At 45.4% G+C, this 14,587-nt stretch overlaps 3 protein-coding genes across 3 annotated transcripts in view; 1 reads left to right on the forward strand and 2 right to left on the reverse strand.

The window, feature by feature from the left end:
* Positions 1 to 14,587, reverse strand: part of LOC136993803 (antigen WC1.1-like) — a 350,141-nt gene that overhangs the window by 113,685 nt on the left and 221,869 nt on the right. The window lies entirely within an intron of this gene.
* The window catches only part of LOC136993747 (antigen WC1.1-like), a gene marked incomplete at both ends in the record, with an annotated part of 213,633 nt that overhangs the window by 47,466 nt on the left and 151,580 nt on the right, over positions 1 to 14,587 (forward strand). The gene's annotated exons all lie outside the window — the stretch shown is intronic.
* Positions 11,238 to 11,954, reverse strand: LOC136993748 (olfactory receptor 6M1-like; the record flags this gene model as incomplete). The annotated part of the gene is made up of 1 exon (XM_067308691.1): positions 11,238 to 11,954. A coding segment is annotated over exon 1 (717 nt), but the record flags the coding sequence as incomplete, so codon positions are not given.

Consider the following 14,587-nt stretch of genomic DNA (forward strand, 5'->3'; position numbering starts at 1 on the left):
AGAAGAAAGGCAGGGATATTCTTTGCACTCTTCTACACCAGGCCTATATTCCTCTAAGACATTTATGTCCCTTCCACAAACTTCTCCATATGCTGCACTTTGAAAGCTGCACCTGGTACACAGAACATGCATTTCCAAGTCTGCCATGCTAGGTCAGTTCATTCCTGGTGGATCACAACTAGTATGAGCTCTGTGTGTAGGCCACAGTTTTTCTGAGTGCCTTTCCAAGAGCCCCCTTGACCTCCCTGCTCTGCAGGCTGTAGATGAGTGGATTGACCACAGTCGTGAGGATGGTGTAGAAAAACGGGACAGCATTTTATTGAGCTGTCTCAGCAGAGCTGTTCTGGGCATCATATAGACAATGGTGAGGGTCCCATGGAAAACAGTGACCACAGTGAGGTGAGAGGAGCAGGTGGAGAAAGCCTTTTGCTGCCTCATGCTGGTGGGGATCCTCAGGACAGCAGTTATGATGCAGACACAGGATGCCAGAGTGAATAGCAAAGGGAAGACTACATCCAGAAAGCAGATTATGAAAGTAACCAGTGTAGGCACTGTGGTGTCACTGCAGGAGAGCTCTAGGAAAGGGGTAGAATCACAGAAGAAGTGATCAATGGCACTGGGGCCACAGAACTGTAACTGAGAAAATAACCGCGTCACTGCTGTAGACATTAGTAATTGGGCTAGCCAAGACCCAGACGCCAGCTGGAGACACACCTTCCAGTTCATGAGGCTTGCACAGAGCATATGGCCAAGTACCGATCACAGGGACGTGGTGGTCAGCAGGTCACACTCAGCAGCGGCAAAACAGCCAAAGAAATAGAACTGTGTCATGTAGCCATGAGCAGAAATGGTTCTGTCCCCAGTCAGGAAACTGGCCAGCAGCCTGGGCAGAATGGTGGAGGTGTAGAAGATTTCCACACTGGAGAAATTCCCCAAGAAGAAGAACCTTGGGGTATGAAGATGCCTGCATGCCACCACTAGCACAACAATGAGGATGTTCCCAAATGTGGTCACCAGCTAGATCATGCAAGAGAGGAGGAAGAGAGGCATCTGAAGCTTGGGGACATTACCCAGTCCCAGCAGGAGGAACTCCACTGGAGATGTCCAATTGCCCATTCCTTTTTCTCCTTGTAGCGCTGCAGGTCCTTCTTGTCAAACCCACTTGGCAGGAAGGGAACCACAGAGAAAGCGCATGCACTTCTGTGCTTGTGGTAAAAAGGTTGACAGAAACAACATGAGGTTTGCACTCATCTGACTGAATTCACATTTGGTTTAGGGGCTTCATTCCTAGTGAAAGGACAGGAACAGGTTCTTCTGGAGGGCAAAACTGCTCATCCCAGGGGAACCTCCTCTGATGAGACAGATGAGCTGCTCCATTGAGGTGCCTATTTCACTGTGTGCATTAAAAGAGAGTGCTCATTTGCTCATATTTAGCCTACTATGCCTGAAGTTATTCCCAGGAATACCCAGCATAGCTGTTGGCCAAATCCTTCTGCTCTCGAGCAACAGGCAGATGTGCCAGAGAGAAAAAGCTCCATCATGCAAAAATAGCCTTTAGGTGAACACATCACGCCAAAGGTTGTTTCTTCTCACAGAAGAAGGATGGACACTGAACAGAGTTAGTGGTCTCAACTCCCTGAAACACGTGCTTTCTGAGGAGACGATTCTGCACTGGACAGTCCATCTCTTTCTGTTGGCAAAGAGTGGTCAGGAGTTACTAGCTCAGTTTTGGAAGGGATTGTAAAAGGGACTGTTAGAGAGGATACTTACAAACAGTTGTGTAACTTGGGAGAAAAGGGAGGGGAAAAAGTGAATGCCAGAGAAGGGGTACCTGAGCCATCCAAGCAACATGAGGAAGAGAACCGTTGTATGGGGAAGAAGGGAAAAGGAAAGGGAAGATCATTTCCTGCACATCTTTTCCTCCTTGGTTTTAATTTCTGAGAGCATTTGAGCTGTCACCTGCAGCAGCAGCAGCAGCAGCAGCACAGCACCTGGACCTCAGCATTTCCAGCTGAGCTCTCAGGGCTTCCCATTCCCCGAGGGTGAGTGGGGACTGAGGTAGTGTGGAAGCAGGGTCAAGCACATGCTTATGGTAAACCCCTGACACACGCCTGAGTAGCTGCCCAGGGAAAGTCCATGGCTGCAAGACAGAGCTCTTTGCCCACTCCTCCTCTGCCCTTTCATAACACTGGGGTCAGATAAAATGATGTCCCTGGTGATTCCCTGCTGCCAACTTTAGAGCTTGTACAGTGCGTTGGAGACGGCTGAAGGAGCCATCTAGACAGCCCAGGGAGTTCCTGGGATGGATGAGTCAGTGATTCACCCTGCCTATAGGGGAATGATTTGTTGCCAAAGGTGCTTCCATAGGGAGGGTGTCCCAGATTCACTGCTGTCTGTGGATCACGTACTTGGTGGATGGCTGAGAGTCAACTGTGAGAGAGCTGGGAGACTAAGACTGATCCCTAAAACAAAAGCAAGATGGAGAGCGAGAGAGAGAGAGAGAGAGAAAGATTCAGAGAAGTAGGAAATTAAGGCACATGTACAGGCACAATGGTCCCATACACTCTGCCCAAACTCTTCTTTCTCTCAGCTGAAGTGTGTGAGTGCCCATCTGATGCCCTGCAGCAACCATACAGCTCTAGCTCTGCACCACAACCATGCTCCCTGCATCTCTGTTCAGCAGTGTCAAGGACTCAGAGAGGGCATCTAGAGGAAAGAGTGAGCTGGAGTAAGAAGACATAAAGGAAAGGCCTGGAGTGAGGCACATGTCTCCCTCCCTGGTTGTCACTGTGCAAAGGGCCACTGGCACATTAACAACACCCAGATTTGCCTCAGCAAATATAGCTCCTGCCTGTAATCCTCAGCATGGTGTGGTGACCTTTCCTCCAATGGTAACTGAGAATGAAAGGCAAGACCTGGGTCGCACCCTCGGCCTTTTCCCCACTACATTCCCCTCTTTCCTAGTCTGTCTGCAGACCCTGAGCCAAGGCTCATTCCTTGCTCTGCCCTTGCACTCGTCTTTCCACATCTCCTGCTGTGAGTCTTCAGCAGCACCTGAATGTCACCTGCTCTGCAGTGTCTCTGGTGTTTATGGCACAAGTGAGTCTCCTGAAGGTCCTTGCTGCAGCTCAGCTCTCTCTTTGTGCTGCAGAAAGTGAGCCCTGGGTAACTGAAGCCCTGTGGGGATGAAAGCTCTGAGCTGCTCTCGCCCACACCTCTATGGCCTTTCAGCACGCTCTTAGGAAGAGTGGGAAGGAGCCAGGGGAATGAGCACTGGTCTCTTCAAACTCATGGAGCAGAACTAGAGTGAGAGAGGTGCCACAGCTTCTCCTTGCACACTCCACGAATGATCAGTGGGGAGAAAAGCAGAGTCAGCAGGCATTTGGAGACTTGCAATGGGGGATGCCATGACTCACCCTCAGAGGTGCCAGGCTCTGCCCTCTGAGGAGAGAGGAAACCCAGACCTTTCCCAGAGGCAAAGGTACCTGACTTGCTGGGGGCCACAGTAAGCCAAGTTACTGATATAGACTCGCACACAGGATTCCTCTTTCCTACATGGGAGGTGCACAGCGTTCTCCTCTGCCCCTGCTTTAGGTCAAGGGGAGCAGGAGGGCATGATTCCTCTCAGCTCTCTTTGACCTCATGACAAGGAGACTCCTCTGCCTCTCCACTGAATGTGAAAGGGAGAGAGGAACCCTGGGAGGTCATCTAGGCTGCGCAGCTGCTCAGAGCATGGTCTGTAGTGAAGTCAGACCAGGAGGCTCTGGGCTTGTCCTGTGGCGTCTTGAAAACCTCCAAGAGGGGACACTCCATAGCCTGTCTGGGCAATGTGTTCCAGCACCTGACTCTCCTCGTGGTCATTTTTTCCTTTATGTCCAGTCAGAATGGAGTGGCTTCACTGCTCTCTAATTCTGCCACCTGAAAGTCTGCGGAAGGATCTCTCTTGCCCAAGTATAGATGTCTTTAATATAATAGCTACATCTGACCTTATCATCGAGCCTCTCTTCTGATTCCCCAGGAAGAAAAGGGAGAATTTAGGAGGCATGACTTATCCTACTTCATGTGGGCAGCTGAAACCACTCTAGAAGTATCTGCTCCCTTTGTGGACCATCATCTTTCCTCCAGATGAAGACACGGTCCCCTTGGCCAATAGGAAACATTATGAAGAGAGTGATTTATCAGAAGTACTCTGCACAAATGAATGAGAAAGCAATGGATTTCCTTAAGGAAGGCTCTCTCCATGGACCCCAGAGGAAGTACAGAAGAGCAGCTTAGACTTTGCAGCTTTCTCCAAGGTGTATACAATTGTCTCAGACTGATTGCACCACCTCCGTTCTTTAGCTATTTGCAGTTATCACTTCTGTTTCTCATTCCCCATCACAGCTGCAAATCTAACTCTAGAAATGGGGCTTAACATGCACTCACCCAGGACAAATCAGGTCCAGTTTGCCTTCACGCAGTGCTTGGATAGAGCAAAGAAATATATAAGAACTCATTTTTGCAAAACCAAAAGCTTGTGCCAAATTGTTCCTTTCTTGCTCAGAAATGCCCCAGCTCCCATCTCATCCTGGACATCATCTTATTCTAGGTCCATATCTGGTTAACATAGTGCAAACTGCCTACAAAAAAGAGACAGTTTGGTACTCTTCCTCAGTGTGTCACTGGGAGTTTGATTTCATTGAAGTTCCATGCTCGTGCTGGAACTCCATATTGCTCTCTGTTCATATGGGACACTTGAAGAACAAGAATGCAACTCCAGAAGTGGCAGAAAGGTCCTGCCTCTGCCTTCTGCCTGCTCCACAGTGTAAGCCTTGGCAAGTAACTCAGTGCTCTCTCGGGTGTCAGCTGTGTGGCATTCAGAGAAGGCCTGAAATGGCTGCACTGCAAAAGACTGGGAGTATCAAGTATCTGGGTGTGGGATATTAAGGTCCTGCTACCCCCAGGAATAAGGAAATATGAATACGGAGATATGCAGGTGAATTTTTTCCACCTAATTTCAGTTGTCAGAGCATCTAGTGCAAGCTCAGTTCTAAATCTTAGCTCTGAGCTTAAGCTAAGCTAAGATCTGAGTTGACACCTAAATTCTAAATCAGGCAGCTAATTCCCCTGTACTAGCCCCCGGCTGTACAAAATCTTTGAAGATTTCATCTATTTTAAGCTTTGTTTTCTTAATTATACCATCTAGACCAGGATTATGGCTGGAAAGTCAATTGTTGAAGCTTTGCTGTGGGGCTAGTAAGATTGTTCCTGCTATCCACCAGGATGGATAGTGCCATGCCATACCGAGCAGCGCAGTTTCAAAGGTAGTTTATCTTTGATGTTATTCCAGCTGTGCAGGTACTGTACTTCTGCCAGCCCCAGCTCTCACTTGCCTGAGTGCTCCAGGGTCCTCACCTGCTCTGTGGCAAAGTCTGAGCTGGGTTTGGTGGCAAACCCTGGTGCTGGCATTGCTAGGCAGTATGATGTAAAAAAATACTGTCCTCTATCCTGTTTTTCCCCCACTCCATCCCCAAAAACTACATGTGCACACTTGGGAGGCTTCTATGCAACTGTTCAATTTATGGACCAGCCATACCATTTTGCCAGCCGCTGTTTCTTTCTTCCTTTACAGCAATGATTGTCTCAATTTTGTAGATTTTGTTCTCTTCAGGGTTCATTTTTGAAGTTCTTCAGGGAAAAATGTCCCCTTGGTTGCTTCCTGGCTGTAGTCTATTAAACAGTACACTGGTATCTGACCCCTTCTCACAGCTCCTGCCATACAGCTCGCAAGCTACGTTTCCTTACTGCACCCCATCCCTGCCCTTCCCTGCTAGCTGGGGAGGGGGCTCTGTGGGAGGAAGTTCCTGTGTCTATGGCAGAATCTGAAACCCTCACAGCAAAGCATTTTCTCCAGCTCTCAAGTCTTGTTTCTTTTGCTTTGCTTTTTTGGGGGGCAGTGGGCTGGGGTGGGTTGGGGTGGGGAGAGGGGTTGGATGTAAAAAGTGTTCTCTATCCTTGAGAAATGAAGACCCCAGGAAGAGGCTCTGCCTTGGCTAAACTGAGATATTTTAAGTGCAGACAGCCATAGCTTGATGTACCCTGGCCATCAATGAAGAGAATAAGTTGATTTTCCAATGGGATGCAAATCATCCTAAGGAAGATGCCTCGGAGGAGATTCAGTTCAGAGAGCTAGACACCTGACTGTGGATGTTCTTGTGGAGGTACCTCCACATGAGGTGCGTGGTTGATCTCACATGGAAATGAACTCAGTTCATAGGGCTGGGGAGTAATTCCACCGACCAGCCTTCAATTGCTTAAGCAGCTGTCCAGTGCCATTTTACATTTCCTAGGATATCCAGCCTGTTATCTAGCTGTTGCAGCAGGTGGCTGCCAGTTTCTTGCATGCCCTGGTTTCATTTACCAGCCCTGTGCAGATAACTTTACACACTACAGAGCATCCCAAGTGCCCACTTTATGAGCCAGGAGAAGAAGGAGCTGAAGACTAAAACTTTTGGTGGTGAGTGGAAGTTCAGGGATAAAAAGGGCAGGTGTTACATAGCGTGGCTTGTGATTTCTGATTGAGAGGCACCACTCAAACAGTGGAATCTGGGGGATGCGGAGCAGTTTTTGGATACCATGAGGTTCCTTGTGAAGACATTGGGTACCAATAAATGGGGTCAGATTACAGGGGGCCTGCAGGCTAGGACTGAGGAATATCAGGAAAATTGAAGTTGCAAGGATTATATTTCAGCCCTGAGAGGCACTGCTTGAGGACGGAGGATGATGTGGGGAGAGTTACGCAGGGCTGGGGCTGCAGGGATGTGTAGACTGCACTGAGGCAAAGCATTAAAACTCTGTGAGTGCACGTGTGTCAAAAATGGAAGAGGCACCCCACATCAAAGGTGCTACTTGAGGGAAGAACCTCTGTCCCTTTCCTTTGTCTTCCTGCAAGTGGTGCCTCTGATGGTCTGGTCTAATCAGTGCTTGGGGAGGGACATGGACTTCTGGCAGCAGCTCTATCTCTAACAGCCCTCAGCAAGCCCCATTAAACCTCCAAGACACTTTAGTCCTGTGATTTCACTTCACGCTGGGCAATTTTCCCCTGGGAGTTTGTAAGACTGTGGGAACCATAATGAGCTTGTCATTGCCTCTAATCCACAGGGTGGCTAGTAGGAGAAATTAAGAGTTTTGTTAAGCACAAAAGTTTTGAATGAGCACATGATGTATTCTGTTTTCATTTGTTTCTCATGTTTAAGCCTAACAAAGTTACACTAGCGTGTTTCAAATGAACTTTATGAATGTCCATTTCCAGTGGCCATCTAGTGGTATCCCATGGAATATACGTGGGACATCTGTTACCAAAAGTAGCCTTCTAGGGTACACTAGTGTCCCAGAATTTCAGACCTTCCTCTTCCCGCTGGTTCTAGTTATCTGCATTATGACTCTCCTTGGGAATATCCACATTGTTATGTTGGTGATAGCTGAGCAGCATTCCCATGCTTTTCAATTCTGCCAGGCATAGGATGTGTTAGTACCCTATTCACTGTTTTGAGAACCCCTTCTACCAGAGAAAGACAGAGGGCTTTCTCAGCCACCTCCTTCCACCTCACTGTAGTAAAAATTTCTACAGCAGCCTAATCATTGTGTATCTCTTACCAAAACCCAACACCCTGCCAACCCCTAGCAAAGAGTTTTCTGTCTTTTACACAGCCCTCACTCTTCTAATCAAGATGCTCAGGTTGCCGTTGATAATCCCATCCCCAACCAGTTCTTTTTTATCTTTCATATCATGATAGAAAAGATGCATTTAACCATGCATGCATGCATCTGTCTGAATGTGTGTCTTCAGCCCAAGAGAGATGGTTCAGTGATCTGCACGAAGTAGACGTATTCAGGAGATAGATTCCAAAACTGAGCAGACTGTTGTCACCTGATCTGAGAAAGAGCAAACTGAGTTTTAATATTTTCCTGTTCTAATATAGCTTTGGAACACTCCTGTGTTTAGGATAGCTGGGAAGCAGGTGTGCCAGATGTGTAGTAATGTTTATGGGATTAACGAAGTTGCTACCATGGCATGAAGAGGTAGTTTTGAAAATTTTAATTCTATCTTCCTCTCTCAACATTTGTCCCTTCATGACCATTCTCTTTCCACCCCTTAGTTCCTTTTCCAGAATACGCTTCCGTCTTGAACTTGCGTAGTGCTTGAAATATGCAGCCAGGTCCATGTCTTCCAGGGAGCAGAAATGGAAGAGGGCCCCTATGTGGCTACAAGCTGCTTATCCATAGATATAGATTGTTCTTTTGTGCTTATCACAAAAAAAACTGTGTGTGTGAGTGTGGGGGGGGAATCATACTGACACAGGGGAAACTCTCTTCCCAAGCTTGTAGGGTGCATTATCAAAAGATCATATGGAGTCCCTCTGTGAAAACAGTGACTTAGCAGAAGTCTGGTAGGGTGGCCTTTGCACTTGTAGAGTTGAGCTGTCTTAGTTTGTGTTAATCATTTGGTCTCCCTTTATACTTGGGAACAGGAATAGGCAGCTGTAGAAAATTTTATCTCACTTGAGCTGATTTGTAATTTAGAATGAAACTAAAGAGGAATATCATCATATTTCTGTTAGAAGGAATCAAAAATGTTTGGAAGTTTTGTGTGGAAAGAAGACCTACTCTGTTGGATGGCAGCATGGGCAGAGTCTTCCAGAAAGAAAGTAATGGAATGCAAATGATTTCTGGCCTACGTTCTTTCATGCAGATCTTAGAAACTTACTTTGGGCACTTACTTTCTCCTGTCACATTCATGGAGCATGTTACTGATGCCTTTACAGGAGTAGGCAACACAAGAGCTTCAGAGCCACCCTCTCGCTGGCTGGGGTGAATGCAACTTCTGTTGTCAGTACTTTCAGAAAGAACATAACATTTTAGATCTAAGAAAGGGTTTGCAGTGGACAAGAATATTTCTGTGTTCATTTAGCAAAGTCCTCCAAGTCCACCTTTTTTTTTTATTTACTTATTTCATTTTCAATTCACCTATTAAAAAAAAAAAAATCTATTATTTATCCAGCTCAGGTATCAAGGAGGTGGATAGCTATTTAGGGGACCTTTATCCACAGAAGAAAGTCTGTTATTTACTGTGCACAACCATTACAGGAAGCAGACCCTGTTGTCAGGAAATGCTGCTCATACTGCTTAACTTCTGGGTCTCCTGGGTGTCTGCTGGCCCACGTAGTGCCCCTGCAGCCCAGAGACACAGGCATGTCGTTTTGTGTGTGCTTCCTCCATTCAAGGTACATGAAATCAAGTGAGGACTGTTGATCACAGCTGACAAAATGTGTGCTTTGTTTTGTTTTGTAGTGTGGCAGTGAGGATATGTGCTGCATGCCTTATGGCATAAAATACAGTTTGACGTCTGCACAGAGCAGAGGAAGCAACACCCAGCATGGTCTTGTTTGTACCCCTTGCAAAGGGCCGCTCTTGGAGTGACCTGTTCCTTCAACGGAAGAAGCAAATTCCTGAATGAACTATCCCACAACTGCACCTGGACTTTTCCCTGGTGTAAATAAGGTGAACAGTCTGGAGGCCATGCCATCAGAGCAAAGCAAACACCTAAGATATTGGTGTAGAGGTAGCAGTGGACAAACAGTGAGGTTCTGTTATTTCTATGCTGTAACCAGAGGTGTGGCTCTCACACAGATAGTCAAACTGTAGCTATCTACCCAGAAATATCAGAGACATTAGTGCCACAGTGACTTTGAGGGGGATTTTTCACAATAAGATGTCTAAGATAGCTAAGTTAAAGCACTGCTTGTGATTCCAAAGTCTCTTCACTGAAGATGTCTTGGTGGGATTCTTTGCCAACTTAAAGGGGATAGGAGTCATCCAACTAAATAACTTCAAACTTTCCATGCTAGGCATTTAAGACTAAACTCATCCATCTTGGTTTGCTGTACTTTTGGGAGGAAGTGATTTAAATAATAAAGGTCTCTGAGATAGAATGACAATCTCTTATTTTTATTTTAAACGAATAAACAATTTCTGGTTTTGATTCTCATTCCAAAACAACATATTTGTCTTGCAAATCGTGAGTGAAAATGAATCCATGAAAATTACGAAATGGCAATACCATGACAAGGATTAGAAAAAAGGAATTTTTTGTTTGCTTTTGTTTGGTGAAGGGGTTGGAGAGAACTTAAGGTCTAGATCTAATCCGTGGGGCTGCAGAGGATGCACCTCACTGATCTAAAGTCCCTCACTTGCACAAATTATAACACATTACCCAGCATGTGTTTCAGCGCAACTGGCATTTCCTATTAAACAGATGAGCCTCCTATGCTCAGTATACTTCCTCTGAAGTACTATGGACAGCTAGCATAAGAGGAGATGATATAATCCTCTAGACTATCACAGGAGGGCGGGCAATGCACTCAACTTAGGGCATTTAAGTTACAAATGTGGACAAACTAATTCCACTGTGTGAGTCTGTTCTATTAGCTGAAGTATTGGCTCTGACAGCATTGTGTCATAAGGACTGGGCATTTATTTCATTAAGCTTGATCTGTGGATAATTGTATCGTTACTCAACAATTAAATTACTGACCAATATTCTGGATTTTGTTGCAGCTTAAAAGAGAGCTGAAGTTAGGTGGGTAATATAGGCTTTATTTTGTCTATGTTCTTGTCCTTACCAGGAGGTTAATGGGGAGAAGTAAGTGCCACTTAGGAGAGAAATAAAGCCATTGTTGCTCTCTTTTTTTTTCTTTTTTTGTTCCACCTATTTTCTGCCTCTTTCTAAAGGCAAAGAGGTTCAAAAAAGTTCTGCCACCAAAATAAACAGGCAAACCAGATTTTGTGACAAGGAGAAGCTGCATCCAAACTGGAGGAAGGTGAACCGTCTTGAGAATTTGGTGTGCCAAGGAAGGAGGAACTCCTCAGCTTGTTGCTTTCTGTCTCAGTTTCCACTCTTAGAAAACACCATCACCAGGGTATTCACCCGAGTTTGTAAAGTGCTTTTAGACCATTTGAAAGGCATCCCTATCTGAGGATTAGGTCTTATCATGATGATATGTTTCAGGAGAGAAACTGGTGTGATTTCATGAAACTTCACACTGCTAAGAAAGAAAGATGGAATTTCAGCAAATGAATCATAATCATTTGTTCCATCCCCCCCTCCCTTTCCCCTCCACTTACAAAATCTCTTCTCAGAAGGAAAAACATTTTCTGGAGATTATCACACTTCTCTTCAAGCCCACCTTGAGAGCTTTCTTCATCTGCTCGTTCCTCAGGCTGAAAATGAAGGGGCTCATCAGAGGAGTTATCATTGTGTTGAGCAGGGCCACCATTTTGTTATAGGAAATGTGGTGATTTGAAGGCCACATATACAGGAAGATGCAGCTACCATAGCCCAAGATGACAAAGGTGAAATGAGAGGAGCATGTAGAAAATGCCTTGTTCCGTGACGAAGCTGAGGGCAACCTAAGGATGGTGTTAATGATGTATAGGTAGGACATTGCTGTCATAACCAGTGAGCCAAGGAGGATGATGGAAAAGGTCATGAAACTTATCAGCTCCACAGTCTGTGTTTCTGCACAGGATAACTTGATCAAAAGCACAACGTCACAGAAGAAGTGGTCAATACGATTGGCATTGCAGAAGGGCAGCCTGACAACTAGGACAGTGGGGACAATGGTGGCCAGGAAGCCTGCAGTCCATGACCCCAACAGGAGCTGAACACAAAGCTGACTGTTCATTAGCATGGGGTACTGAAGAGGGTAGCATATGGCCACATAACGGTCGTAGGACATGACAGCCAGAAGGAGAAACTCAATGCTGCCCAAGAGGGAGAAGAAGTAGCACTGAGTTATGCAAGCTGGGTAGGAGATGGTTTTGTTGCCCATCAGCAAGCTTGCTACTGTTTTGGGTATGATGGATGTAGCAATGAAGATCTCCAAAGAGGAGAGGTTGCAGAGGAAAAAGTACATAGGTCTGTGGAGGTCTCGGTCAGAAAAAATGAGGGCAATGATCAGCAGGTTTCCAACTAAGATCACCAGGTAGGAAGCCAGGAAAGTGATTGCTATTAGGTACTCCTGATGGTGGAGGGAGCGGAAGCCCAAGAGAAGGAACTCTGTGACAGTCGTATGGTTCAACATATCTGCAACAACTGAGCTGCAGTGAGTAAGAGAAGCTGGTGAGTGGAGGAAACAATTCCTCAGAAGGTTAGAGGAAGTGGAGACAGGTAGAGAAATGCAGAAGTATAATAAAAGAGATACATGGGGTTACTCACAAGAAGTCTGTAAGGAAAACAGAGAAGAGAGGAGAGGCAAGGAGAAACAACATAGAGTAAGGAGACACCATTTTAAACAGTAACAACAAACTTAGTTTCTAGGTTAGAGTAGGAATCCACTATTAATAACATGTAAGTTTTTGCATTTGAGCTCCTTACTCAAGTGTCCTTTTATAGTCAAAGGAGAAAAAATAGACATTTCTCAGTCATTCTTTCTCTAGTCTATCTTAAACTGATATTTTAGGATGAGATAAAATCCATCCTGGAGAAAGATAAAACATCTCTTCAAAGTGACATTAACCTTTGGATTAGGTAAGGAGTGGAAAGAAGGAAGAAGGAGAATGGTGACATAGGAGGAGGTGTATGGGAAATAAAGGCAATGGGAGGGACAAAGCCAAAGAAAGGGAAGACAAATATTCTATGATTAAAACTGTGGTCTTTCTCTCCAAGCTTGAACTATTCCCTATAGAGCAGAAATCTTTACAAACAGATTCTTCTTCAGTTGCAGCAATCTTTCTTGCTGAGAAATGGTTTTGATAAAACCTTCTGGCCATCAGAAGGAAAAATAAAAATGAATACAAGCAATACAAAGGAGAGAGGAAAAAAAGAAAATCCTAGGAGACAAAAAGATATGTAGGGAAATTCATCAGTTGGGGATAAGAAAAAAAAAAGCCCTACCCTGTAAAACAAATAAACAAGCAAACAAACAGAACCACAAAAGACTTTTTTTTTTTTTTTCTTCGTATGAACACTGGAAAGATGAAGCTTGGTTTGATATGGAGTCGGTCCTGAATTCATTACCTGAGGTCGTGAAGACAACGAATTCTCAATGCAGTCCTCTCAAGACAGTCTACCCCTATGTAGACCATCTCCTTTCCATCCTGCTGCTTTTGCTCACAGAACTTGAATAAGCCCAAAAGAGAGAACAATACTACTCTGTGCTTGTTAGCTGGACCTGGCCAACAAGCTAAAGCAGAGGAAGGGGCAGAGACCCAGGCACATAGACACAGACTGGTCAGCAAAGTCTCATTGCCTGAGAAATATCACAGGCAAAGGAGGACAGTCACAGGCAGGCAGGCAGGCAGGCAGGCAGTCTAGGAACTCAACAACAACAACAAAAATAGCAATCAACAAAAAATGAGGTGAAATGCAACAAAGCAGTTACTTACATTAATCTATGTGCAGGAAACACTGTCAAGGGGAAACAGAAGGCCAGCAGAATTTCTGCAGACCATCATCTCCTTCCCTCTCCTCCCACAACCTTGAGAGAACAATCTGGCATGTCTCATTTCAAGGTTCTTGCAGAGCCTCTTTGAGTCAGCTGCTAATGCCGTTTGTTCTGATGCACTGTGCTGCCAGACAGAAGTAAGCTCTGATTTTTTTCCCTTTCAAGTAAAACCACCCAAAGCCCTTTGGCATTCCCTGAAGAATCACGGTCCTTTGTGCTTTCCTGAGATGCTCCTCAGCAGAGTCGGTCTGAGAGGGTGACAGGACATTAATTAAAATGATAGCTGGTACCCAGGTGACCTAACCCCTGCAGAAATGTAGATCCATTTTGTGAAGCAGTCTAAGAGAGAGAAAAACACAAAATCTTTAAAAGTGCTATCAAGAAATGTAATCTGTGAAAGCAGTTCCTGTGGAGCTACTGTCATACTCCCTGCCTTATCTTTCTAATGTTGGCCATCTAAAAGACAGATTTTTAAATGTTCAAGTAGTCACCTTAGGTTCCCTTAGGTTAGTCAGTGGAGTTTAGGACATGATTCAACTTTTCGCAAAATGGATTTCTAAAGGAGAGGAGAGGAACAGATTCCTCCTCTCTAAGGGCAGAGGGAGGCTTGAGTGACAGACTGACATCAAGGCATCTTCATTGCTGGCCTCTGGGAGCTCTTCAGGGGTGAGACATTGGTTCCTAAGGGCCACCTGACTATCTTCTACCCCTCCAAAAGGAAGTATGAACCTGAGGGTTCAGAGTTATAACTGCCAACATAATGCAGACCTCTCTTACCACTTAATGCATCTAAGTTAGGACTAGGCACCTCTGTTTTGACCTCTGAATTGTTCACCTAAAGTTCAGCGAGAGCAATCTCATCCATGGTGACACTGAGCAAGGCTTTCCCTTTCCCTGAGTACAGGCAGGCTCTTAGTCCACCTCCTTTGTACTCAGTGTGGACAGCCCCAGCAGAGCATAAGCCTCTGCCCATAGGCTTGTTACTGAACTCCAGTGTTCACAGGGGACTATTGGACCCTGTCTCTGTCTAAGCTGGGCTCTAGATCTCTTCTCATTTCAACCCATTTCCTCATTTTCCGATACATCCAGGGGGTGCAGAGGAG

The sequence above is a fragment of the Apteryx mantelli genome, chromosome 20, assembly GCF_036417845.1.
Source record: "Apteryx mantelli isolate bAptMan1 chromosome 20, bAptMan1.hap1, whole genome shotgun sequence".
NCBI classification, from domain to species: domain Eukaryota; kingdom Metazoa; phylum Chordata; class Aves; order Apterygiformes; family Apterygidae; genus Apteryx; species Apteryx mantelli.